Genomic DNA, 27329 nt, shown 5'->3' with positions numbered 1-27329 from the left:
ATCCCTATTCTGAAACTGTCTGGCATATGGTCTCGACTGGAAAATTCGTTAAAAACAGTTAACAGATCTGGTGCTAAAATATCCCAAAAAGTCCGGTAAAATTCGAGGTTGAGTCCGTCCTCCCCGGGTGATTTGCCTTTTTTCATAGTCTTTATGCAATCATTCATTTGGTCTTGGGTAAAGTCCGATGTTAAAAAGGGGTCTTGACGCACTGATCTTGAAATATGATCTAATACATGCCCCATTTCATTCTCATATGTTTCTTTCTTTTCAAATAATTTTTTGTAGTATTCTTCGACCAATCTGGTTATTTCACTACTTTCCTTTGTTATTTGCCCGTTTTCGTTTTGAAGTTTAAAAATCCCCTCATTTTTGCCCATAATTTTTTTTAAAAAGTAGCGTGTACATTTTTCCCCTTCTTCTATTTCTCTTTCTCTGCTTCTTATTATGATGCCTTTGCTCTTTATTTCCGCCAAAGCGTTTAGTTCTTGTTTGGTCTCTTTGATTTCATCATTAAAGTCCATCCCCTTTTCTGTTAGGATGAAATAGCGTTGGAGTCTTCTTTGTAGTCCCGACATGCGTTTCATCTCTTTAAGTTTCTTGTTTTTCCCTGCATTTTTAAAAAAGGTCTGTGTTCGTTTCTTTGTCATTTCCCACCATTGTGCTCGTGAATCATACGAGTCTTGAAGGGTCTGCCAGTCTTTGTACAGCTCCCTGTATTGTGCGGCTAGAGCCTCATCCTCCAGCAGGGAGCAGTTTAACTTCCACAAACCCTTCCCAACAGTCATACCTGAAGGAAATGAGAAAGAGCAGGACAGTAGCAAGTGATCCGAAAAAAAAACTGGAATTAATCTTGCATCACTCTGTGCTAAACCCCTCGTAAATATGTAGTCTATTCGAGAGGCTCTGGCATTGTCACTACTGAACCAGGTGAAGCCCTCCTCTCCTGGATGTATGGATTTGAAACAGTCCACCAGTTTAAATGTCCGGCACATGTCTTGTAATAAAGTTGATGTTTTATCTACTTTAAACTCCTCATCGTTCCTCTTTCTATCCTTCCTACTTAGGATGCAATTAAAATCTCCTCCCACGATTAGTGGTTGATGGCCTAGCATATGCGACTGGATGTCCTCTAAAAGTTCGTACCTGAGTTGTCTGTCGGCATGGCCGTATATGTTAATGAGGTTAAAATCATTCCCTATATAAGAAAGTCTTGCTAAGATTGCGCGTCCGTCTCTCATCACAGTACTCCCCTTTATGATGAGTTGAGGGTTGTTTATTAAAATGGCTACCCCATCGTTACGGTTTTCATTCGAGCCACTCCATAATGACGGATATGGCCAAATCTCTTCCCACTGTTTACAATTTTTTAGAAAGGGGATGCAGCATTCCTGTAGTAAAAACACATCTGTTTTGATAGTTTTTAAGAATGATAAAACACTGTGAGCCTTAACCTTTGATCTCACACTTCTCACATTGATAGTAGAGAATGTAATGTTCATAATTGTTGTTAAAGTATTAAAACTAGTTAGACAAAACCGGGGGATCTGAGTCCATTCTTTGGTGATCATCGAGATCATCGAGAGTGTCACCTGTGTCAGACACATCACTTAAGAGTAGTACCTCATTTTGAGACTCACCGGGGAAAACTTTGGGACCCTCTGACTCTCTGTCTGTGGTTCCAGGTCTTCCCCTTTTTTCTGGGTTAGGGGGTGAGCCAGAGGACCTATCAAGGGGGCTCTTACTTCCTTGCCCACAAAGGGTCAGATTTTTTCCCTCCCCGACTTCCTCCGTCTCAACTTCATACAGTTCCCTTGTGGGCTTATTCACCGGCAATAGGCTTTCTTCTAAATCTCTTATCTTTGTTTCTGGTTTTTTCACCACTCCCAATTTTGTCTTACTTTTACTCCTCTTTCCAGTGCCCGTATGGGTTTTTGGAGAGTCATTCGCCTTTTCGATTTGTTTGTCTTCTCCAAATCCCGGCAATGGCGTAGCAAACAAATTTGCTAATTTGAACTCTCTTCCAGGCCCTTCCTGATTAATATGTGTTTTCGGAGTGGCAGTTGCTTTTTCTATTCGTTTGTCATGTCCAAATTCAGGTATTTTATGAGAAATCGAATTAGAATTTCCAGGTTCTTCCTGTTTCAATTTTGATTCTCTGGTCTCTGCTCCAGGGGTTTTGGTAGGTACATCTGTTTTTTCAATTTGTTTGTCTTGTCCAATTTCTTTGTGCATTTCTTGATCAATTTCATTGGGTATTTCCATAACTTTATTCATTTCCTGTTCATCTTCATTGGGTATTTCTATAACTTCATTAATTTCTTGTTCATTTTCATTTTGTATTTCCATGACTTTATTAATTTCATTGTCTTTGTTATCTTTGTTCACTTCATTGTCTTTGTGACATTTATTCATTTCATTATCTATGTTGTCTGACATCATTTCATTGTCTTTGTTGTCTTTGTTAACTGCCTTCCTAGCTTTCAATTTGTTAGCAAATGAATTCGGGCAGTTTCTAAAGAGGTGATTCGTTTCTCCACAGAGATTGCATTTTCTGCTATTGATACATTCCTCAAAGGAATGTCCAATTGTTCTGCACTTTCCACAAAAAATTTGATCACATACCTCAGCCAGATGCCCATGCTCACCACATTTGCGACAGAGTTTCGGTTGCCCTTGATAGTGGATAAAGCCACGGTTTTCCCCCAGGAATATAGTCGACGGAATTTGTTTCAGTCCCTGAAAGCCCTGAGGATCTTGCCGTAGTTGGACTGGTACCCTCCAGGCACCGTTCCAATAGCCTTTCTCACACCTCACCTTCATAGCCTGGCCTTTTACTGAGCAGTATCTACTCAACCAATAACAGACGTCATCAGCACTGATTATTTCACTAAACATTCTAACAACGACAATCTTGTTAGCATTATCAGTCAGCTTCTCCACTGTAAATCCTGAAAACTGGGACCTCACTCCCTCAAAGCGATTCCAAAACTCTTGATAAAGAGCTGCCGTTTCAAAACTCACATCAAAGCCTTTGCCAGAAGTCATTTTTATGACAGCATGTACCTCCTCCTTTTTAAACTTCAGAATCTTTTCAACAAACTTGTTAATAAAATCCGTCCTTGACATTCCCTCCGAAATTGCCACAACATCTTTGAGCAAGAATCTCACGCAGTTACGTCTCCGCCCGCCGGTATAATGCCCGGCCATGGCAGGACTCGGCTGCTTTACTTCTAACTATGTTAAAATGGTTAGAATTGTAAAATTAATAATTAACAATACTCTTAATACCGACGCCAATGACAGTATAAACGCATAGAACGAGCAGTGCTAACCTGATGCGTCCACCATCAACCGCAGCTGTAATAACTTTAAAGCAAAGGGCGATGCAAAAACTAAGCCTGATAAATCAAGGTGTGTAACGGCACATCTTATCTTTCGGATGTACATCATTAAGGAACGTGCCAACAAGCCTGGCAACTACCCAGAAAAATCACTTTTACAACCGCACTTCTGTATTTATACACGACAGTTTTTGTATATTTTTTAGTTTTACAACTTGCATTGATATTTATTTTGTTCCTCAATTACCCAAAAATTTGATTCAAAAGGGAAACACTATTTTATTTATATTGTACATTTTGCTTTACGCAATCCAAACCCACAGACACAAAAAAATATTTTACAGTGCTGATGTAGTCAAATGTCCAAAAGCAAACTTGCCTTTGTCTTGATGTGTGCATGTCGAAAGACACAGCTAATTAGCCAAAGCGTCAATGTTTTCGATAGGAAATAAGCAGGCAACTATTTTAAATATAGGAACAAATACACCGACTCGCAGGAGCAGATGTCATGGAAATAAACAACTAGTGAGCTGTCTCAGCGACTGATTTTAAAATATGATTTGAATAGCACGTGAATTCATACACAGGCAAGAAGACAGCAAAAAACTGGCAATGTTAACATGTGTGAGCACATAAACAAAAAATTCTACTCGTCTGACCAACTAACAGACAATAATTGTACAGTTGCAAGCTAAAAATAGCAAATATTAACTATTCTAACACAAGGTTACAAAGAATTAAGCTGAGGGGGAAAGCAGACACAAAGGAGTCAACTCATATGCTAAATGTGCTCAACAAGGGATGACATTCACCTAAGCAGGAAGAAAACAATGCCATGAAATGTAATTAATAGAAGAGGCAGGGACATCAATAGACAGCTCCAGGAAAACGCACCTGCAGAACTTTTGTCTCTGAGAAATTTTGCAGTAAAATGTGGCTGTTGCAGCCACCAAGAAACAAGGATGTTCACTCATTTAATTAAAACTGACTGGCACATAAGAACACAATAAGTCTTTAATCTTAAGGTATAAAAATGTACATTATACTTTAAGAATGTATAATTTATTAAAGGATTCAATTATAGCTGTGGCACAAATCATTCAATTCAGCAGGGAGGCAGGGGGTGAGAGAGGAAGGAAATTCAGACAGACCGACCGACCGACCGACCAACAGACAGAAAATGAGAAGGAAAGAAAGGCAGAAATCCCAAAATTAAGAACGATAGACAGAAATTCAGAAAATGAAAATGACAAATATCCAGAAAGTGAGAAAAACAGAAAGACAGAAATTTAGACAGAAAGACAAAAAAGAAGAAAGAAAATATAACAATGATTTGTCATTTTGAAAATCAACAATTAAAAAATGTGCAAATTGTGAAACCAAGTGTACAATGTTAAGAGTTTAACCTAAAATATTCAAAGCCAGTGCTAAATACAGGGATCAGAATGGAGATTTTCATTTTCAGCTGAAATAGCCAGCGTCCAGGAATAAACCAGGACGGAGACCCCCCCCCCCCCCCCCCCCCAAAAAAAAACCTGGGTTTTAGGCAATTTACTTGTCCAAAACCATGCTTATATTTATCATTTAAGTAACATTTTTAGAAGATTAAAATAATTTGCCCACATAACTGATTTTTTTGTAAATACTGCAAGATAAGTTCAAATGCAGTTCAGTCCCTGCAGCTTGTGCGACAATGCGGCCAATTTTTCTAACGGCCGCCAGGGTGCGCCAGAGCAATAAATGAAAGAGTGAGACAGTCGGATTTTGAATTTGTTTGCTACGCAAGAGAAAAAGTGAAAAAGTCGGAATGCCTTTGGGGTTCAAAAACAGCGGAAATCCGCGGATCCGCGGAAAATTCTGATCCCTGTAAATATTAGACAGTGAATTGCGGCATTACGGCACAAACTATAAGTTGTTGTTTTTAGCATGAACAATGAATGTTAGGCTTGAGCTAAAAAATATTTTAAATATGTTATTCATGTCTGAACTTCCCCAAAAGATAAAAAAAAACTTCAGTCTTATTTGGTGTTTTTTTTTTGTTAGTTACCTAAAATTGGGATTGTCCAAATTTATGAGATTAAGACTTTGTTTTTCGCCCTCCCTTGGTGCTGAAGATACAATCTCAAATTTTAAAGCAACTTTTAAATGTTTAGTTTGACAGAAAATTCTGTAAAAATCCTGTTCCATTTGTTTTTAATAATCAGCTGTAGAAAATTGATTGGGTTTTTTTTTTGGGGTGGAATTGGCTATTTTGAAATAAAATGTGGTGAAAATAAGTTTGTTATTTTTATAAATGTTCAGACCACTGTGACTCTGAGCATATTTGCCTTCAATCACCTGAAAAGTTTTCTTTATACACAGGTCCTTCTAAAAAAATAGCATATTGTGATAAAGTTCATTATTTTACAAAGAGTAATGATGGAAATGAAACTTTCATATATTTTAGATTCATTGCACATCAACTGAAATATTTCTGGTCTTTCATTGTTTCATTATTAAGCTCATGAAAACTCAAAATTTCGATCTCAAAAAAGTAGCATATCATAAAAAGGTGCTCTAAACAAGCTCCTGACCCAATCATCTGAGTCAACGAGTTAACTTTACACACCTTCAAATGATTCCTGTTAAAAACTCCCAGCCGGGTTCATTACTCAAAACCGCAATCATGGGTTGTACTGCCGACCTGACTGCTGTCCAGAAGGCCACCATTGACACCCTCAAGCAAGAGGGTAAGACAAAAAAATAAATCTCTGAGCGGACAGGCTGTTCCCAGAATGCTGTATCAAGGCACCTCAGAGGTAAGTCTGTGGGAAGAAAAAAAATATGTGACAGAAAACGCTGCACAGCCAGAAGAGGTGACCGGATCCTGAAGAAAATTGTCGAGAACGGCCGATTCCAGTTCTTGGGGGACCTGAGGAAGCAGTGGACCGAGTCTGGAGTAGAAGGTTCCTAGAGCCAAAGTGCACAGAAGTGTGCAGAAACTGGGGTACACGGGCCGCATTCCCCAGGTCAAGCCACTTTTAAAACGGAAACAGTGGGAGAAAAGGCTGACCTGGGTAACAGAGAAGTAACAGTTGACTGTTGCTAAGTGGAGCAAAGTTCGTTTTTTCGGATGAAAGCAACTTTTGCATTTCCTTCTGAAATCAAGGTGCCAGTATCTGGAGGAAGACTGGGGAGAGGGAAATTCCAAAATGCCTGAAGTCCAGTGTCAAGTACCCACAGTCAGTGATGGTCTGGTGCGCCGTGTCAGCTGCTGAAGTTGGTGCACTGGGTTTTTCAAGGGCAAGGTCAACAAAGCTTGCTATCAGGAGATTTTGGAGCACTTTGTGCTTGCATTTGCTGAAAAGCTTTATGGAGATGAAGATTTTTTTAGCAAGAACTGGCACCTGATCTAAGTGCCAAAACCTCTGGCAAATAGTGTTACTGTGCTCAATTGACCTGCCAACTCTCTCGACCTGAACCCTATGGAGAATCTATGGGATCATGTAAAGAGGAAGTTGAGAGACACCAGACCCACTACTGTAAATGAGCTTAAGGCTGCTATTGAAGCATACTGGGCCACCATAACACCTCAGCAGTGCCACGGGCTGATTGCCTAAATGCCACGCCCCATTGAAGCAGTCATTTCTGCAAAGGTATTAAGTAAATTACAAACATAATTATTTGAAAGTTGACTCTTTTTTTTAAATTAAAATCCCTTTTTTTATTGGTTGAATAAAATATATTTAAATGGAAGGAGACCAAGAGGAAGGCCGCGATTGACATGGATGAATGGTGTTATGAGTGCACTGCAGGAAAGAGGTCTACACGTAGTGGAAGCTAGAGCTCTTGTTGGTCATAGGAATGAGTGGAGAGGTGTTGTGAAAGGATAGTGGGATGTTTGGGCGCATTCTAAGGGATGGGCAGGGCACCCGTATGATGCCGCAGGGGTAAACCAGTGAAAGCTGTCGGGCTCTGCTGTTGAACAGAAGAGTGTGTTGTGTCACCCTGACCCGAGTGACACAATTTTGTTATTATGTTCCATTTCATCTGGAGGGACGAAATCATGACCGACTTAGGTGCCGAGGTGCTTAATTTGTTTGGGTGTTTGGGCATTTGGGTTGGCCATGGTCAATTATTTTGTGTTTTTGCTACTTTTTTACTTTTTTGTTTTTGGGTATGTGTTTGTCTTGCTGTCGGTCATCCTTCTTGAGGGAAATGACCATTATAGATAGATAGATGGATAGATTTGAGATATGGACTTTTGTTTTTTCCTGACTATTTTTGCCAGAGACATCAATATTAAAACAATGAAAGGCTTGAACTTCTTCAGTTGTGTGTAATGAATCTAAAATATAGGAAAGCCTAATGTTTATCAGTACATTACAGAAAATGATGAACTTTATAACAATGTTAATTCTTTTAGAAGGACCTGTACTTAAATGTAATTATATACTAAATGTGAATTCATTGGATAAAAAAATTAATACATTTTTAGAGAATTATCAGTTTGAGAATTTTACTTTTGGTCAAATTAAGTGCCTATTTGCACAATAATTTACAAATGAAACTAGTAGTCGGTGCAAAAACAAAATATTTTTCATGTGTATAAAAATATGTGCAAAAGTAACTGCTTCTATTTCAAAATGTAAACCTCTATGCTGTCTGACCATTTGTTTATGTACACAGTTTGAGCAGATTAAGCTAGATTTTTTGCATGAAAACGTATTCCCAAAGTACGACAAGTTATTTTGTTTGATTGATATCCATCTAGGACAAAATGCTGCCATCTGCTAGCCAAGGTTTCTTTTCTGTGTATATTTTGCTGCTAAATATTAATTCCTGAGGTACATGAGGCTTCCATTATGGATTACAACAAAAATACGATTCTTGGGCAAACAAGTCAAGTATTATCCAAGATGACAATTATTTTATTTTCTGCAATTTTATACCCATCATATTTCATACACCACATCAAAACAGCTAAATGTAAAGTGGGAACAACTGCTTTAAACATAGGTTCAGGGTCCATACACCTTTTTCCTAATTCAATGTTTTTTTCAAATGACAATTGCGGGCGTGAGCCAATTTTTGAAAGCCTACTGAAAATTTTGTTCTGTAGTAGTCTTAAGACATCAACTCTAATCTTTCATTAGAAAAAGTATGTTTCTAGCTTTATACATATACTGTAAATAAGATTTCGGTCACTCAGAGGCTGCCCACACACCCCTAATCGTGTGGATAGAGGAGGCAATGCCAGACAAAGAAGTGGGGGAGCCTCAATGTATGGACAAAGGTCTGAACAATTCCATTACTGCCATGTAGTTGTGATTTATCATATTGAAATCATTCCCAGAGGCGTTATACTTACTGATCAGTAAAAACAGAACTGGTATTTCTATGTCTTGGCATTGAATGGATTGAGGACTTTTAAAGAAAATATTCCAATTCCTCCAGTACCATTAGTAGCCTAGATGGTAAGGCGCCCGCTTTGAGACTGGGAGGTCGCTGGTTCGCGCCTCGGCCGAGTCATACCTAAGACTTATAACATTGGTAAAATGGCGGCGCCCTCTGTTGGCTGCGGCTGCATCGGCTCGCTACAACGGGTCAGGTGTATAGACATTTCGTTCTGTGTACATTGTTACAAAGAATGACAATACAAAGGAAATTATTATTATTATTATTATTAAAAGGATTCCGGTGTGAATTGTGTATTTTGCAGAACCAATATCTGTGACTTACATACTGTATCAGATTTCTAATCTTCTGTGTACCTTTATCTAGACCAATGATTTTTAGATATTGAGTAAATTGCAAAAATATTTGTGGATCTCAACAATAAGGGTAAAAATGTTTTAGACAAATTTCTCCCCAGCATAGGTGTTGGGTAAAAATGACGGTAATATGTAGCATACATTACAATTTACTACTGGGAAACGTTACCTTATTTTTTTGAATGGCCCATAATACTTGTCTAGAATTGATAGGTAATCCTTGCACTAATGTTTAGGTGTAGCTTGCACCTGTCCTCTTGGGCACACCCCTTAGGGGGCGATGATGCTTCATAGGACCATACCAAACAAACTAATGCCAGCTGCCGATAATCACGAGGGAAGAAGAAATGCAATAGCAAAGCGAAGCCACCAGAGAGCAGTGTCGGCATCAATTCATTCTTAAGCAGACTTGTTAAGAAACATGGAAACCATTTCAAGCACTTTACACAATATCCAAGTGGTTTTCCATTCTTAAAAAGACAACATTTAAATCTGAGCATTTTAAAGGATTTCAAGCAGCTGTACGAACCCTGAGCATGGAGAGTTGATATATTGACAGATGAAAAAAATGGAATTAAAAACAGTAAGGGGGAAGAAAATGAGCACACTATGCTACATCTACATTTCACTATCAAGCTCAAATGATCCATTCACCCGGTGTGTTGTTTAAATAACAGGCGGTATTTAAGAGGTCACCGAGAGGATTTGCTTGTCTGGATTTTTGCCCCGAGAGTAGCACTGGGAATCCACAACAGAGTCAAAGGAATCACAGGAGGGACACATTTGCATTTTACACAGACTCACATCTTAAGTGGGAATGAGTCAAGCGGCCTACTATCTGCTGCATCGCAATTCAGATCAGATATGTGTTTAATTTTTGATGCAGCAATTATGAAGAGCTGGTCCTCTGTGAGGTGGAAAGCGTTGGCTTCTTTAACGATATTAAATACTGTATGATAAAGATTTTAATAATTGTAATGCTTCAGGAATTAAAGACGCTAAATGTTTTGGAAGTTATGTTACATAGTAAAAAGCTTTTATAAGCATTGCGCTGGATCATAATAATATGTATTAAGAAACTGACATAAAAGTGATGACATGGGGGCGGCAGTAGCTCAGGAGGTAGAGCGCTCGTCTTGGGATCAAGGGATCCCAGTTCGAATCCCGGCTCCTCCGTGTTACATGTCGAAGTGTCCTTGGGTAAGACACTGAACCCCTACTACCCCCAATAAGCAGGTTAGCGCTTACATGGCTGCAAGGCCGCTATTGGGAAATGTGGAGCACATTGTAAAGCGCTTTGGGAAGTCATTGACTTGAAAAGCGCTATATAAAATGCAGATCATTTCATTTTATGTAATTTAAGCCTGCACGCGCTCTTGTTGGATTCTTTAAAATCAATTGAAACTAATTAAGAAAATGAAATATTCTTGGAAAATATTCTTGTCGGGATTTATGGTACGTGTTCTTTTGACTAGCGTATATATTTAACGCTCACTCATGTAGCACCTGCACCCCTAATTTTTTATTAAAAATTGGTATAAACTTTAATTTCACTTTTTCTCAGCTCAAACTAAGTATTGTAGGTGACATACGTTGTGGCCATAATTAAAATCATTTTTTGAAAACTATAAACATAGTACCAAGATAAAAAAATACTGTATTTATTTAATGTCGTTCAACATTCGATTCATCATCAGATACACCAAAGAATTGTTCCCCTTGTTATGTTTTTTGCATTTATTTATATCTTTCAGGACAACTTTCTTTTTTGTCCATTCTCTAACCTTCACCTCTGGTACTGTGAATAGGAATAAATGATGATGATGACATTAAAGTAAATGCCTTTTAATATGTCATTCATATCACCGGTGGTCTTGCGATCGAGGTTTGGCGCTCTTACCGTGCGACCCAGATTCAACTTCTTTTGCATCCAATGTTTTGCGATTGTGGTCAGCAATATATTTTGATTGATCAATCATTGCTCAAATACTGTTATATACTATTGTGAAACATTGTGTATAACGCTCACCCAAACTTTTGAGTACTTTTTAGGTTAAAAAAAATGTGTATTGTACACTAATGAATACGGTATTGACATTTTTGGGCATGAACTTATTCACACGAGGTAAAAGATCGGGTTTATAAATGTGCTCAATCGAGAACAATGGAACTCCTTTCTCCTCATAATTTAAATGAAAAGCTGAGATCATATCCTTATCTCAGCCTTATACTCAAAATTGCACTGTTTCTTGAGTGATACAAGGCCATTATCTTTAGGAATACAATCGATTAAAAAACACAGATTTTACAATCAAGCTAGACAACATTTTTGAATGCCAAATTGCTTATGCTGGGACTAAACAGTTTAATTTGAAAAACATAAACATAGTTAGCAAATAAAGAGTTAACAATAACAAACGAATAAAGTGTCAAGTCAAGTCAAGTTATGCTTTGCACTCCTTGCGAATGTATCCATTTAAATTAAAACAACCGCAAATGCTAAATATATTTTTTATTTAATATAATGAGCAGCTTAAAGGTGCTGTCCGGAATTTGAAAATGTGTTACTCTCTGCCAACATCTCCTAGCTTAAAGTCAAAATCGCAGCTTCAGTCAGATCAATCATGAGTACGTGCATATCTTAGAAGAGCTCGAAAAACTTTTTTCATCGTTTTGGGAATTTGAGTTGGTGTTTGGACTATAATTGAAAAAGGCCTTTTCTTACTTTAAACATATTCAAACAACTGCCACGACAAGCATAAAGTTACTCTCCAAACAATCAACGTCCAACACCCCCCACCCCCTTGTAATGCCTTTTGAAATCAAATTACAAACCAAGTTGACAAGAAAACACAATTGAAACAAACAACCAAAAAATATATATATTTCTTGCAGACAATACATCGTGCCCTGTACACACTAGCTGGGAGAGCTTTTAACCATTGCAAAAAACATTCATCATTCACATTAAATGGGCACTTTCCGAGCATGGTTCAAGGTAAATGTCTCTGTTCGAAGTTGCTATGTGTATTGTGGGTAGATCCAAGACCTGTATCTGCTCCGAAAGGCCCGACTGAAACCACTTTACTGTTTTGATGGTTCCATTTTTGGGGCTCCGCAATGTTGCCACCAAAGTCAATCGTTAAATTATTAAAAAAGACAATTGATAAATGTGACTAAATCTTTTCAGTCCAGACAAATATAAATCTTATTAATGTGTTCACATTTTAAAGATTTTTGAAAATCGGATTGAAGACATTTTAATGTCAATCAAAGCCCCATTTTTATTATAAATCCAATGCCCTGGTTTAGATCTTGAGTATAGTTGTATATATGTGGATCTGAACAATACATGTATAAATATTTTGAGACGAATACGTAGTCTTTGCACTCATATGCATTTCATAGTAATGTTATGGAGTAGCATGGGCCTGTCCTCTTGGCGTGACCCATAAAGGGTGATGATGCTTCATAGGACAATGCCATAAAAGGTCTACTGCTGTTAAATCACAACGGAAGAAAAAATGCAATGGTAAGGTAACGCCATCAAAGAGCAGTGTAGGGGTCATTTTTAAGCAGACTTATTGAGAAACATGGCAACATTTTGAGCACTTCACCAAAAACTCAAACACATTAACCCTTGAAAACACAACATTAAAATTCAAGCATTTTCAAGTATTTCAAGCACCCGTACAAACCATGTAATCAAATGATTGATTAATTAAAATAAGCATTTGTTAAAGCCACAATTTGTTATACATATTGTCGACAACAACCAAAAAACATTTTTTTAAAATTATAAAGTCACAATAAACATCCATCACCTATTTGCTGCTAATCGTCAAATAGCAAAATTTTGCTGCTGTATGATACATCTTAGATGACAATTAAGGCCAAGGAGCCAAAGACTAGTTGAGTACCTCACAGAATCCACACCATCTCCTATTGTAAACAAGACCATAAGACTTTAAAGTGATTCATTCATCTCTGCTGTCATAAAGAATCTTTATGGACATATTTCACCACAAGCGTTTACAAAAGCTCAGCACTGCATCATTGGTTGGTCAGACTCTCCTACTGTGCAGCTAGACCAAAGTATAAATGCAAGGGGGACATATTTTCGAAATGCATTCACTCATTTAAATTCAAATACTTTTACTTTGCCCTTTGAGCACTCGCATTCTTTCACTTTATGTATGGAAATTTTGGCTGAATAGATTTTATATTGCAGCTTAACTCAATTATGTCCCGCACTGGTCTTGCAAAGTCAGTCTTTCTGTTCGTCTTTTCAATCTAATTACAGCCTTTGAAATTTCATTGCTCTGACAAGTAAGAACAATACAGCAAAGTAACACATGCAAGCAGCCGGTGTAAACGGAAGTTACTATGGATAATAGAGGGGAACTCATACCAATTACTTCAACAAATGAAGCAAGTGATTTATGATCCCGTACTAAAAGTATCACTTTATTTTTAATGCAGGCATCAAGTTTGCATTGGAATGATATTTGCACTGACTTATTATAATAAGAAAGTTACTGCAACACATACCAATGTCACAACCAAAGTGCGTACCATATTAAAAGGTGCAGTCTCTGTAGCTGGTTCAATATCTGTATTTAACACAGACATGAGGTGCACCTTATTATAGGGCGCGGGTGCCCTTTGCTGTGACCGCCTTACAACAACACACACAGGCAATAAGTTTGCAAATTTAAAAATACAGCGAGTTTGGTTGTTTATTTAAAAACTGATTACAAAATAAAACTCACGGATAAAACAAAATTTAAAAAAGAGCACCGTAATGATACACACAACATCGTCTAAAAAGTCTCCTTTTATTGTTGTGCTTTGTTTGAAGAACCACTGCTCGAGTCTTTCCTCCAACTCAGCTCAGCTCAGCTGTGTTTTCTTTACTTTCTGGAGTTCGTTTTGCGAACCATCGATTCATTATTCAATTCTCTCACGGCTGCTCTGTTTTAATGTTGTTGTGCATAGTGTAGAAATCAACACACAAAGACGGACGAATACACGGGAAGCAATCAATGGAGGAAAAGTGAGGTTTGGGGTTTAAATAATATTTGGGGAAGAACTCTGTTCAGGGTCAGGTCACACAATAACTTTTAAAGCGCTAGACACACTACGGCGTTAGCATCCATGAGTACTTCCGCAGCATTGCGTGTTACGTCACGTGTCCTCTTTTGCGCATGCGTTTACACGGAAAATGCATAGAAGTCACAGAATATCGCATACAGGTTGCATTTAGTTGGAAATGTGAACAATCTCACAAAACCGTCAAATTTCACCCAAAAATCAGAATTAAGCATTAAGCTAAGCAGTGTGGACCTAGCCTTAAACACATGTCCACACCTCACGCCCTTGTTTCACACTTTAACAGTAAGGTCGACACTTCACTCTTAACCAGCATCATGGTGTAATCAGCGCCGTCAGCTGACTTAAAGCACACACAGGGCGATAGTTGTTAATGTCAGTTTATGAATCACTAAAATAAATCAACTTTTCCACAATACAGCATTACAATTTACTGGGAAGCATCGCTAGCGATTAAAGTGGTTGCAGTGACCACAGGAACCCTACAATTTTTTGTTTTGTTTAAAAACGTGTTTAAATTGTGAGTGTTAGGATGGTAAGCAGGTTGCAACTGTAGTTGACAATACCTTTTCCAGCAGTTTTCTGTATCGCTGGGTGGCTTGATGGATAAGGTCCCTAACAGTCCATCCCTCCTTGCAAGGCACCACCACACCAGTCTGTCCAAATGTCACCGTCACTTTCATTGTGGTACTCTTTCCCAAAGTTTTAAACTATGGCAGACGTGTGGTGTTTTAGCTGAAAAAAACTGCAGTAGAGTATAATAGAACGCTGGAAGCCTGAAGAAAGAAAACACCTGGCAAGCAAAAGAAAAAGACAGTGAATTGTGGTGGACATGGAACCTCAAGTATTGAGTAAAATAACCTGAGTGAATGCAAAAGTTAGCACAAAAAAGTAGTTCTCACAAACCCTGTTGTTGCTGTCCAAAAAGGGAACTGTGACTTTTAAAGCCACGGGTTAATGTTAAATGTGCAAAAAATGGAGTGGGGGGGGGGGATTTTTTAAGGGGTATTGTTCTATTCTCTTTATTACTTAGCCATTATCCGTTATCGGTCAGTTCATTATACGCTACAAAGCCAAGGTGCCCGGGACACTTACTCTCAGCCAAAAGGCCGACCTAAGGTCCTAGCCCCAAAGCCTTGCTGCAATCATTGCGAATGCACCGCTCCCGGGAGTTTACTAACACTGATAGGAAAATGACAGATTTTTGTAGGACATTTTTTCTAACTAACATTAATCATTTTAAAATACTTTTTACCTATGGCATTTCCTTTTTTACCTTTGCTTATCAACAAAAGACTATTGGAATAGACTAAACAAAGAAAATCTGCATGTCTACTCAGCTCACATCACAACAAGAAGCGGTTGGAGACAGTAAACAAACATACAGAAGAAGCTCTTAGCTGTTTAATGCCACTCCCATTTGAGAGAGTAACCTGAAAACAAGGACTTGTGTTTTAAACAATCACATATCTTTTTTAAAATGCTGCTAGATAAATACGAATGTTAAACTATAGATGGCCAGCAAACTAGCTTCTGTTGAGTTCAAAACTGATGATACGTGGTCTATGCTACTATGTATTGTTTTCTTGCAAGTGTTGCGTTACATGTGTATGCACTATGAAGATACTGTAATATAACAATCCCCAAAACTATCCTCAATGTCATTGATCGGTTCTTCGTATTTACTATGCTGCCATGGAAATACAAAACACATATCAATTCTGTACAGATCATTGTCCTAGTTGTTAAGTGTCTGCATTCAGGATAGCAGATCATGAGTTCAATCCCCAGATAAGATGCACACACTAGTATCACAATATATGTGCTCCTTTAAAAAAAATCTATTGATAGGTAAGTGGTGTCAAGTTTAAATGTGCGGTTTATAGAAACATATACTGGCCTGGAGAGAATGGTCGCCCCCGGCTGTACTTGCCCGAGACATACTGCAGGAAATCGTGCCTATACAACCATAGTGGATGAAGGATCAAACCAACCCACCATTAGTAAGTACAAAACTAAAAAGACTGCCGGTAGGCCTGATTAGAATACATAAAACAATGTACTTCAAACTATTTTTTTACATATTTTACAAGACCCTCGGGACCCTTTTGAGGATAAGCAATGCAGAGATGGATGGATGGATGGATGTACATAGCTTTAAGTCACAGTACTAGTGGAGACTTAATGATGCAGGTACATGATGTTCTTTTCGGGTAAAAATGTTTTTAATTCTGTGGGGGACAAACAGCTTATATTTCTAAATCGCTTCAACTTTGGATTCTTCGACCCGTTACAAAGTTTGTTGCAAGTTATTGACTGATATTTTCTGACAAGCGAATTCAACTCATGCGGTTTAAATTGCGTTTATAATGCATTCTAAGCTCCGCGTATTGACTGGCAGAAGACAATGTCTCTGTTATGTGTGTACTACTTTTTAAAGAGCGGGGCATTTACTCAAGTGACGTTTCACGTGCACAATAGCGTCTAGTGTTCTGTGGAGGTGGTCGATATCCTCTGCTGTCACTTAGCTAATTAATATTAGCTTCGTACCGTAACTGCAAACTAGCAGTGCTAACGTAACGAGTACAGCAAATGAAGCATTTCGTTATAGGACAAAACTCAACACTTTTACTAGTTGAGTGGGTTTTTGAGACCAAAGAAAAAGGAGTTTCACATTTCAGAACTTTCCTACTCCCGAGCTAGCTCAAGTTAGCTACCTTAGCTGAACTTAGTAGGGAGGCGTGCGGTGGCTCAGGCATCATTCCATAAGTTTAGCCCCCCTCTCATGTTTCCTTTCTCCAAGCCCTCGCCGACTTCCACATCATTGCCGAGCGTCATTCGGTCACGCGTCGTTTTGACATAGGTGAACTGGAAACGGGGTGCAATAAACACTTCGGGAAAAGTTTTTTAAGAGAGGGGGGGCACTATCCCGTGCGTCCCTTTTTGGCCAGCTCCTGACCAGCTCTCCCTCAACAGCAACATGTTACTTTTTTAAAGTGACAGTGCACCAAAAGCGCCCGCCGAGAAAAGACGCGTTCTCAACTGTGTAAATAAGTTTTAATTAGGGTTGGTTAACAATCCCGTTTTGGAAGGTGTTCTAGGACCCTCAAATTCAACCCTAGTTCCTAAAAATGTAAGCTTTTTTCTAATACCTTTTTTCCTTAATAAAAGACCCAATAGGCTTAATTATAATCAAACACGCTTTAAAAATATTTAAAAAAAGTAAAACAAAACAAAAATATGAACAGTACAGTGTCAGAAATACACTACTGCCTTGAAATGGTTCAGTCCATTTGATTCCTTGCCTCTCTTGCCCAGGGTATTACATACCTGTCAACCTCGACGGCTCCATGCCCGTACAAACTGTCGTATTTTCCCGTACAAAATACAAAATAATCTTACACCATTTTATTTATTTTTTCAGAATGATGCATGATGGGAAATCCCCAGGCAGCAGACGCTTTCGCACAGTAGCATCAAACCGCTCACTTCGTTTGCAACAAAAAAAACGATACCGAGACAGAGGCTTCAGCGGCGAACTCCTTTGACTTGATTTGCCGTTTCGTGATAGTCGGTGTATACCGGATGGTACCCATGATTGGCAAATTTGCGTTTTTCCGTACAGATTTCCTTGTACGTTGTACTCATCTTAAAATGCATAAAAAACGTACTTAGTGCGGCAAAACCGTACAGGTTGACAGGTATGGTATTATGGTGAGATTATGTAATTATGGAAGCCCAAGAGTGCCATATTTCAAATAAAAATAAGGAACATTTAATTATTCAAACGGCCTTAAAACAAAAAATATAATTAATAAAAACTGTCTTTAAACTAATATTAAATTGATAAAAACGGCCTTTTAAACTAAAAAGCCTTAAGCAAAATGTTTTAATTAAAATGTGATTGTTATTGAATTTTACATATTGTATAACTTTTAGTGAAATTAAAAAAAATGTTTTTATCAAGCGAGACTCTGCTCAGCACCCCAAAAAGCTCTAAACCTAATATCGCCCCTGTTGGGTGGGTTACTTTAAAAACGCAATCCGATACAGTTACTTATCACCTGTTGAAAAATGTAATCAGTAACAAAATCTAAATACCATAATTTTACAGTAAAGTAACTTGATTACTTTCAATTACTTTTGGATTACTGTACTCCAAAATCAAATGTTCTAATAAAAGATCAAATTAAATAAAAATACATAAAATTACAAAATGTTGTCCAGGATAAATGGCAATATTGGGTTCAAATCCAGCTGCCGGCAGAGTTTGCGTGTTCTACCCGTGCTTGCGTGGGTTTCCTTCGGGCACTCCAGTTTCCTCCCACATTCAAAAAACAAATGCATTTCAGGTTAAGTGGTCAGTCCAAATTGTCCGTAGGTATAAATGAGCGAGTGTGTTGTCCGTCTTTGTGTACCCTGCGACTGGCTGGCAACCAGTTCAGGGTGACCCCTGCCCACTGCCCGAAAATGACTGAGATGGGCTGCAGCATCCCCGCAGCCCTAGTGAGGCTAAGCGGTGCAGATAATGGATGGATGGATAAATGACAATGTAACCTTAAAAATAAGTAGAGGTAACCAAGATCAGGTACTGTAGCTGCTTGTAGTCCAACAAAAAAAGTGATCACATTGTAACCACGTAGTATTGTGTATTGAGCAAAAATTAAACATTCTCTTTCATATGGCGGTTAAGATATGCCTTGTTTAATTCATATTAAGAACATATCAAGAGTGCAGCGCACCCCTGCATGTGTGTGGGAAGGGACGGCAGAGAGAGAAGCGGAACTGGACATGGCGTATGTAAACAAGGCTTTTGTGAACCAGAAAAAGTATAAAAAGAGATCGAACTAATACACACCTGACTTCAAGATTGTCCCTTATAGTGTTCAATATAAAATTCTCTTTTTAAATCAAATTGTAATTCTGCAAAGTAATCCATATGTTTACAAAATATACCAGTAATTCCATTATGTCTTTTTTCTGTAATTGTAACAGAATACAATAAAAACATTTTGTACCCTGATTGAGTAATGCAGTTACATATATTCTGTTACCCGTGAGCCTGGTTTTGAACATATTTAAGAGGTAGTTTTTGAAATCCTCTGAAACATAGTTGATAACCAATGTAAATAATTAAGGATAATGAAAGGTCAAAAAATGATATCAACTTATTTTCAGGGCTAAAAGTTTAACCCAAAAACCTAAACTTGACAGATATTCTAAAGTGTACCTTATAATGCTTTTTTTCAGCACTTCAGAGGTTCCTCCCAACAAGGACCATTATCACTTTGCCTACAAGGCAAAATGCTTCACTGATGATAAACACCGCTCTTCATTCTGCCCTGAGCCTTTTGGAGAAATGCAGGAGCTATGTCTGTATGCTCTTGCTGGACTTCAGCTTTGCGTTCAAAACCATCGTGCTGTAGAGAAACTCTCCCATCTAGGGCTCGCCTACTCCATCTTCAGCTGGATTATGGACTTTAGCTAGTTAGCTGACAACACCACCTTGCTGGCACTCATCTCTGATGGGGATGCGACGGCATACAGCAAGGAAGGGGAGATGCTGATGTATAAAACTAAACTAATAGTCAAAACCACAAAATCCTAGGAAGTCATACTTGACTTCAGGGGGGAAAGCTCAGACCTAGCTCCACATCTTCAACTTCCTGGCCATGCACATCTCTGCCGACCTCTCCAGATCTAACAACACCAAGGTTGTTGTGGGGAAGGCCCAGCAGGGACTCCACTTCCTTAGGGTTCTCAGAAAGAACAACCTGGAACAGAAGCTGCTGGTGTTCTTCAACAGAGCCACGGTGGAAAGTGTGCTGGCATGCTGGGAGCACGACAGCAGAGAGAAATAACATACTGAGAGTAAACAACACAGCCCAAAAGATCATCGACTGCTCTCTGTCCAGTCCAGAGGAAATTGCCGGCTTGCGACACCGTAGCACAGGGGTGTCAAACTAATTTTAATTCGGGGGCCACACGATAGAACAAACATTCTGTCGGGGGCCGGACTAGTAGATTAAAGAGAGAGAAAAAGAGAGATGAAGAAAAAAGAGAAAGAGGGAAGGAAAAGGAGAGAGGGCGTGACAAAGAAAGAAAAAGAGAGAGGGGGAGAGAGCGTAAGAAACAAAAGATAAAAAGTCGTGAGAGAGGGGGGAAAACAAAGGGAGACGAAGAAAGAAATCCAAAGAGAAAGAGAAAGATGGAAGGAGAGAAAAGAGAAAAAAAGCGCGAAGGGTAGGAAGAGAGAAAGAAAAAAGGAAAAAAGGAAGTTAGAGCAAAAGAGGTTAAAATACACGGAGAGAGAAAGAGACAAAGAGCAACAAAGGAAGAGAAAAAGAGAGACACAGAGAGTGAAATTTCAGGTAAAAATTTGCATTTTTAAAATGTAATCATTTTTATTTTGCCGTGCGCTCGCGTGCCACTGGTTAACCCCTCGCGTGCCACTGCTGTCACGCATGTCATAGGTTGCCGACCACTGATATATACCATTTTATGTCGCTGGGACTCAAATTGCACCGAATAACGAGAATGACCCTGAGAATAACGAGAATGAAATACCTTTTTTCAAATTTTCTCTTACAGTAGTTTTAATTTAATTCAATTTCAAAAGGTGTTCCTTTTATATGAAAAATGGCTCCCAAAGTACTGTTTTGGAGGGTGTGTTTTATGATCCAGTGCACTTTAGAGTCCAAAAAATACGCTATATTAAGTTGGCTTTATTGTCAAAATCCAGTCTCTTGTCCTGGGGTCACCACCGTGGTCCTCGCAGGGACCAAATGGAACCCTAAAAACATGTGACTAGACTGAGGACCACTTCTGAAAATTGCTCACCAGTGATGAGTCATTGCAATTGTCTCGGAAATGTGTTTTTTTAACTGGCATGATAACTCATTCCATCACAAATGTCAAAGTCAAGGCCCATGGGCCTGGTGAGGCCCACAACGAGCTTTTCTAAAGCTCATGAGATGGTTTTTTTTTTTCAATATTGTATCATACAAAATGAATTGTTGTGTAATTCTTTCACTATAAATTTCCTCTTGAAGAAAGTGCTGTTTTTGGCTTATAGATAATTGCCCTTTATTTTAATGTATTTCAATCCAAGTTATGTTTTAGAAATATTTCAGTTGAATGAATAAAAGAAAATTGATTTTATGTTATTATTCTTAAAAGTCAATTTAGCCAATGTTTGCTTAACTAGAAACTGTTGGGGCCTGAGCAATACAGGATTATTTTATTTAATGTTTATGTTATGCAGATTTTTTTTTTACATACTGTAATCTGTCTTTTGTCCCTGTTGAAAATTAAATATTATAGAAAGAGCCAGAAGAAAAGATTGCTTTATTTATTCTATCATATTGGGATTTTATTGTTGGGTTTTCAGTCGGTTCAATTAGGTTCACACAACCATATGCATCATTTAAAAAATATTCAACATTCGATTAGTCCGTGCATCAGCTTGGCGCCAAATCTTCTATTTGGCACTCCATTCATTCAATTTGACACCCTAGATTTACATGATCAGTATCGTTCAAAACCATGATCAATTCTTCCTAAATTTTTGATAAAATTAGCCTATGATTTTTGAATGTAAATCGTTAAGTGCTGTTATACAAGGAAAATGTTTAGTGGTTGATTGAGCCTATTTTAAAAATACCCAAAATAAATACTACCTGGTAATACTTTATTCACAATTTAACAACACAGTGATAACATGACAAACTGTTATTTTGGAAATGTTTTTCAAACTGGTAGCCCTTCGCACTAATCATTATTTTAAAAAGTAGCACTCAGCTTCAAAAAGGTTGGTGACGCCTGTGTCTTGTCAATCATTTCAAAACTTTGTTTGGTTCTAGTTTTCTTAAAAAAAACAGTTCATGGTGAAATTTTAATGTTCACCCATTGTATTTCTAATAAATTTATTTTCTTTTTTATTTTAGTGAAAATGTATCATGGAGACCATTGTTCAAATGAGGCTCCAAAATTTGTTAAGTCACTCAACGTTAATTTAACCAGAAATCGTTTGCTTTTTTTTCTTAGGGGAAAGTAATCCCTCGCTGTATCATGGTTTACTTTTTGCAGTCTCGATACTTTGGGGATTTTGAATTGAATTGCATGTATTGTCATTGATTTATCAACGTATTGTGCATTGTGTTCTATTGCTGACAGCAGACAGCAAATGCTATCATGGGGGCAGTTTCTGTGTGTGTGTGTGTGTGTGTGTGTGTGTGTGTGTGTGTGTGTGTGTGTGTGTGTGTGTGTGTGTGTGTGTGTTGTGTGGGCGTGTGACTGTCTCTGTGTGCAACTGTTTGTAGTCTTGTAAGAATGGGCAAACATTTCTGTGGTGTGAAAAACTTATAGAGACATACCCAAAGAGATTTGTGGCTGTGATTGCAGCAAAAGGGGGTTGTACAAAGTACTAACTCCAAGCGGGCCAAACTTTTTGCAACGCCTACTTTTTAATAATTTATTTTGTACCAATTTGGTTTCTTTTTATGATTTTGTTTCACATGTTGTTGATTCGCAGCACGGCAGCGAAGCGGTTAGCGCGTGTGCGGCACAGTTCTGAGGTCATGAGATCAAACCCCCTGAGTGGAGTTTGCATGTTCTCCCGGTGCTTGCGTGGGTTTCCTCCCACATTCCAAAAACATGCATGACAGGTTGATTGGCCGGTACAAATTGTCCCTAGGTGTGAATGAGCGGGCGAATTGTCTATCCCTGTGTGCCATGCGACTGGCTGGCAACCAGATCAGGGGCTCCCCTGCCCACTGCCCGAAGATAGCTGGGATGGGCTCCAGCACCCCCCCGACCCTACTGAGGATAAGCAGTGCAGCTAATGGATGGATGGATGGAAGTTGTTGATTCCTAAAAAATATTTTGAGTTTATTGAGCTTATCAATAAGTTTGAAGCCTGAAATATGGTGTTATGTCAAAAAAATCTTGTGGGCCTAATACTTTGCAAGCCACAGTATGTATTTTATAGCCTGGTTCTATTCTTCTATTACAATTTCACTGAAATGAAGAAACCCCTGGTAGTATCTGTGTCATGTGAACCTTGAAAATCACTCAAAATCTCCCCCCATCCTGCATCTCATATTCTCAAATCCCGCAGATTCAACCAACAAAGCCAACCAAAATACTCTACTTAGCATAACTTCACACTCAATTGGACGGGTCTTCAAAGAGGAAAACCCTCCTCGCAGGGCGGAGTTTGCCTCTGGTAATTATCAGCTCAAATCTATGCATATGTACGTTTCCTACTAATTGATTTGGACTGGGTTTAGTTTCTGGGTCATTGAATTCCATTGCTCCTAATGAACCACAGGGGAGAGGGCCTGTAATATATACATGCATAATTTACCCCTTTCTTTGGTTAAAATAAAAAAATGGTGAGTACACTTCAATGATGATTTGAGCTATGAATATTTTAATGAACTAAATAAAGTGTTTATGTGTTGCGCCCTTGTTTGTCGTTCTTTCTTATTTAACATATTCTAATGATCTTCAGTTTCAGGACTTATTACTTGAACCTTTTTATCTTATGGGCCCTCTACCGAAAACATATGTGATTTGCGACGATACCATTAGTACATAAAATTTCCTGCGCTCTGCAAAAATGTTGATATTCTGAGAGAAATCCCCCACAAAATGTTTGTTCCTATTATTGCTTCTATTTAATTGGAGTTTATAATTTAATAAATTTCAGGTTCATGATTGTTAAATAGCCACGAGGAGGAAGCTGATACTGGTGTTTGCTACCATTGCGAGTACTAATACCAGGTGTGGGCGCACATACCCTCAGTTAGTGTTGGTACTTTTCCATCCTTAATTTTAATAGTGCCTCGTATTTGGCGAGTTCACTGACTAGTAATATTTAAATTAATTTAGAGCATGGGTGTCACACTCATTCTAGCTCAGGGGCCAAATGGTAGGCAAAGCACCCTCGCAGGGGCCAGACCCGTAAATAATTGGAACAAAAGTGTGCCTTAGCTAGACAGTTGGGGATCTTTCAGAGATTCATAATTGTATCATGTTTCAGGGGTCTATGATTTGATTATTAAACGGTTCTCAAGGGTTTGTTTTTCTCAATATGTTGTTTTCTTTCTCTAATATCTTTTAATGTTTGTCAACTGTGTATTTGTAAAAAAAAAACAGCTATTTATTTCCACTACAGTTTATCTAACTCAGGGAAACTCATGCAAACTGTACAGTGACAAAAATAGCACGCACACATTAATATGAGAATGAATTATTTGATGTTTTAGGAGTCTTTTCTTCTTTTTGTTATTTTTATTTAATGGAAATGTTTACCTGAATTTGTGAACTGTGCTGCTTCAGATGTTGTCTGGTTGATAAATGGCAGTTAGCAAATATAGGTACAGTGAGTGGTTAATTTTGTGAGTGGCGCTGATATCAAGTGGACAAAACTGCAAGTCATTGTTTAACGTGACCTGCCTATTTTTCTCTTGTGCTCCTCTCAGCATTGTGTCATGGGCCAGATTAAATCTGTTGGCAGGCCCAACCTAGACCGCGTACCGTATATTTGACACTGCCGATTTAGATAACTAATTGGAATTTTTTTAATACTGGGAAAAAGTTCAAGCCAATTTTAACCAAATGGTCAGTCATACATTTCCCTCACCATTGCCTCTCCACATGAAAGAGTCCTATTGTCAGCGGTATCGAGCAAATGTGAAAGCCCCCCACTGGTAGGCCAGATCCATCAAGACCTTGCCAAATAAATCAGCGTGTCGGGAAGAACATGCTACTCGCAGTGGGAGGGCGGAAAATTGACTGATGCGGGCAGAACACATGGACGGTAAAATCACAGACTTTGAGTGCAGATGGTGGTGGAACCCAGCCATCCTTTTTATTTAGTATCTATATTCTTTAGGGCTGCAGGTGAGCTGCATTTGTTCCTGGATGAAAATGGCCACGTAAACCCAGGACAGGTTACCAGACCGAAACTTATAAACAATTTAGACTGTCAGGTAGACATGTTAATTACACATCCCTCATATTGCTCACTCAACCACATAAAGAAACATATTAAGAACATCATGCCAGTGTTCATTTCATAACATTTTCCCTGGTGTGAAGATATATTGCAAAGTTTTCCACAAGCCTACAGACGGCCGATGTGTTGACTAGGGCCATGTGTCGGTCACAGAAATAGACTGATCGATACCATCTCAGCAGGGAGATTTGATCAGTCTCACTCCAGAATCACCAGTGCCATATGTGTTTGGAAAAGTTGGCGGTTGATATTTTCAGACTTAGACTTTTTATTCAAACATTAACGAAAGCTGCAAGCTGCTACAGAGGGCCCTCACAGTCCTTGCAATTTGGGGTACTATCTAATAAGGGTTCTTCTTTCTTCTTTGGAAAAGTATGAAAGGCAATAATAATAAGAAAAAAACAACAGTCCATTCGTAATTGGTGGAGTCGTACATCGATTGTTATTTTGACAGTCCTTCAATAAAACTGGTCATGGACCATCAGTTGGACAATTAAATCAATTTCAGTGTCCATTCCTGTCAACCCTAAATGCACAGGTAAAGCTAAAAAGAATTGTATTTTCATCCCCCAAATCCAATAACTTTGTTCTTTGGAGGTTTCATTAAATATGTGTAAAAATTCTTTGCACCATCATTGCATATGGGTATGTCCGAGGATCGTTGTTTTGGTTTCATCATTTATGTCAAATATTCTTACCAGCACTGCAAGGCGCTTGTCAAATTTCTTGTCATTTTGATGACTTGATTATGCCGTTGTACTTATAGATCCATTTCCCAAGATAATTTACTATTCATAAAATGTTGTTATCTTTCTCCTTTTAGCTGCTGATTCTGCCCAATGTCCAAATTCAGCGCCAGAAGTAAGGGTTAGGGTTAGGGTAACCCTAACCCATTGGAATGTATCAATTAATACGCGCATGTGATATTTTTGAAACAATGATAAAAGAAAATGACGAATATTAAAATAAAATATTTTTTGCTTAAGATAGGCAAAACATGTATGTTAAATGAAAACTATTAATTTTTGAATACAGTTACAATTGTAATGAAATACTTGACCAAAAACTGCATAAAGCACAATAAAATCAGGTTCCTTCCTACCGTCAATAAAACGTGGACATTGTCTATTGGTATGTTAATGGTTCAGTCAGTTGATCAATAAAAAACAGACATAGTCCATCTTTCAGTCAATTTTGGATCCATCAGGCCATCAGTAAAAGAGGGCCATGATCCGTGAGACACACCTATACCAGATCATATTATGAGACACAGTAATCCCTTGGTTATTGTGGTTAACAGGAACCAAAACCCCCAGCGAAATGTGAAAATCCACAAACTAGCAACGCCCCTTCTTCGAGATGACGCACTTACTGATTTAGAGTATACAACTGTATTGAAATAATAACTATATATCTATAAATGAAAACACAGAACAAAAAATTGCATTTGTTTGAATAGTTATTGTCATAGAAAAGTACAACAAAACTGTAGGGCTTCTCATTTCGGAGTAAAAAAGCGAATTGGACAAAAGCTTGCTAGCTGCACACAAGCACCGGTTATCATCAACTTGAGCCAGGTCTCCGCAAAATTTAAACACAACCGTACTGAATGTAGCGTTGTCCCACATTTTGTTGGTCACAATCATCTGTTTCATGGGTAATGGATCTGGCGTTGGTAAGGTACTGGCTCGACAATGGTAACTGTACCACCGTGATTACTTTCTCTCCCTACCTCAGTCACTTCCTGAACCCGATAATAATCCATGGAGCACCCGCTGGTCATCACCATTTCCTTGCGCTCTTCTGACTTTCCTCAGAGTCTAATTTAATTTTCAAATTTATTTTTAATGTAACAAAATGCTAAAATCTAGCTGTTGCCTTGCTTTACAGTTTGTTTGTGGGGCCACATTGACTTGTGCGCCTGCCCTGCTGTTTGACTGACAGGATACACCCGCCTATCACAGTTGCTCACACAGGCGGTCCCGCCCACCCAACACACACCCCATACAACCTGCTTCCATGATAGTGTTATGTGCTGTGTGCTGTCTGCTGCGGAGCACAATGCAGGATACGCCGATATAAAGGAGTATTAAGACA

The 27329-nt window shown here is 38.5% G+C and overlaps 1 protein-coding gene across 1 annotated transcript in view; it reads right to left on the bottom strand.

Moving 5' to 3' along the window:
* The window catches only part of LOC148353277 (partitioning defective 3 homolog B-like), a 246345-nt gene extending 229174 nt beyond the window's left edge, over window positions 1-17171 (bottom strand). Inside the window, exons 1-2 of the mRNA XM_088352348.1 lie at window positions 16927-17171; window positions 14776-15002 (exon numbers count right to left, since the gene is read on the bottom strand). Of these exons, the coding sequence (XP_088208474.1) occupies window positions 14776-14892 (117 nt within the window). The 5' untranslated portion in view covers window positions 14893-15002; window positions 16927-17171. The remainder of the gene's footprint in view (window positions 1-14775; window positions 15003-16926) is intronic.
* Between the last annotated feature and the right edge of the window lie 10158 nt (window positions 17172-27329).

The sequence above is a fragment of the Urocampus carinirostris genome, chromosome 14 (assembly GCF_059441175.1).
Source record: "Urocampus carinirostris isolate Australia breed hairy pipefish chromosome 14, RoL_Ucar_1.0, whole genome shotgun sequence".
In the NCBI taxonomy this organism is placed as follows: domain Eukaryota; kingdom Metazoa; phylum Chordata; class Actinopteri; order Syngnathiformes; family Syngnathidae; genus Urocampus; species Urocampus carinirostris.
The sequence above is the reverse complement of the archived record's forward strand: the minus strand, read 5'-3'. Positions and strand labels throughout refer to the sequence as shown.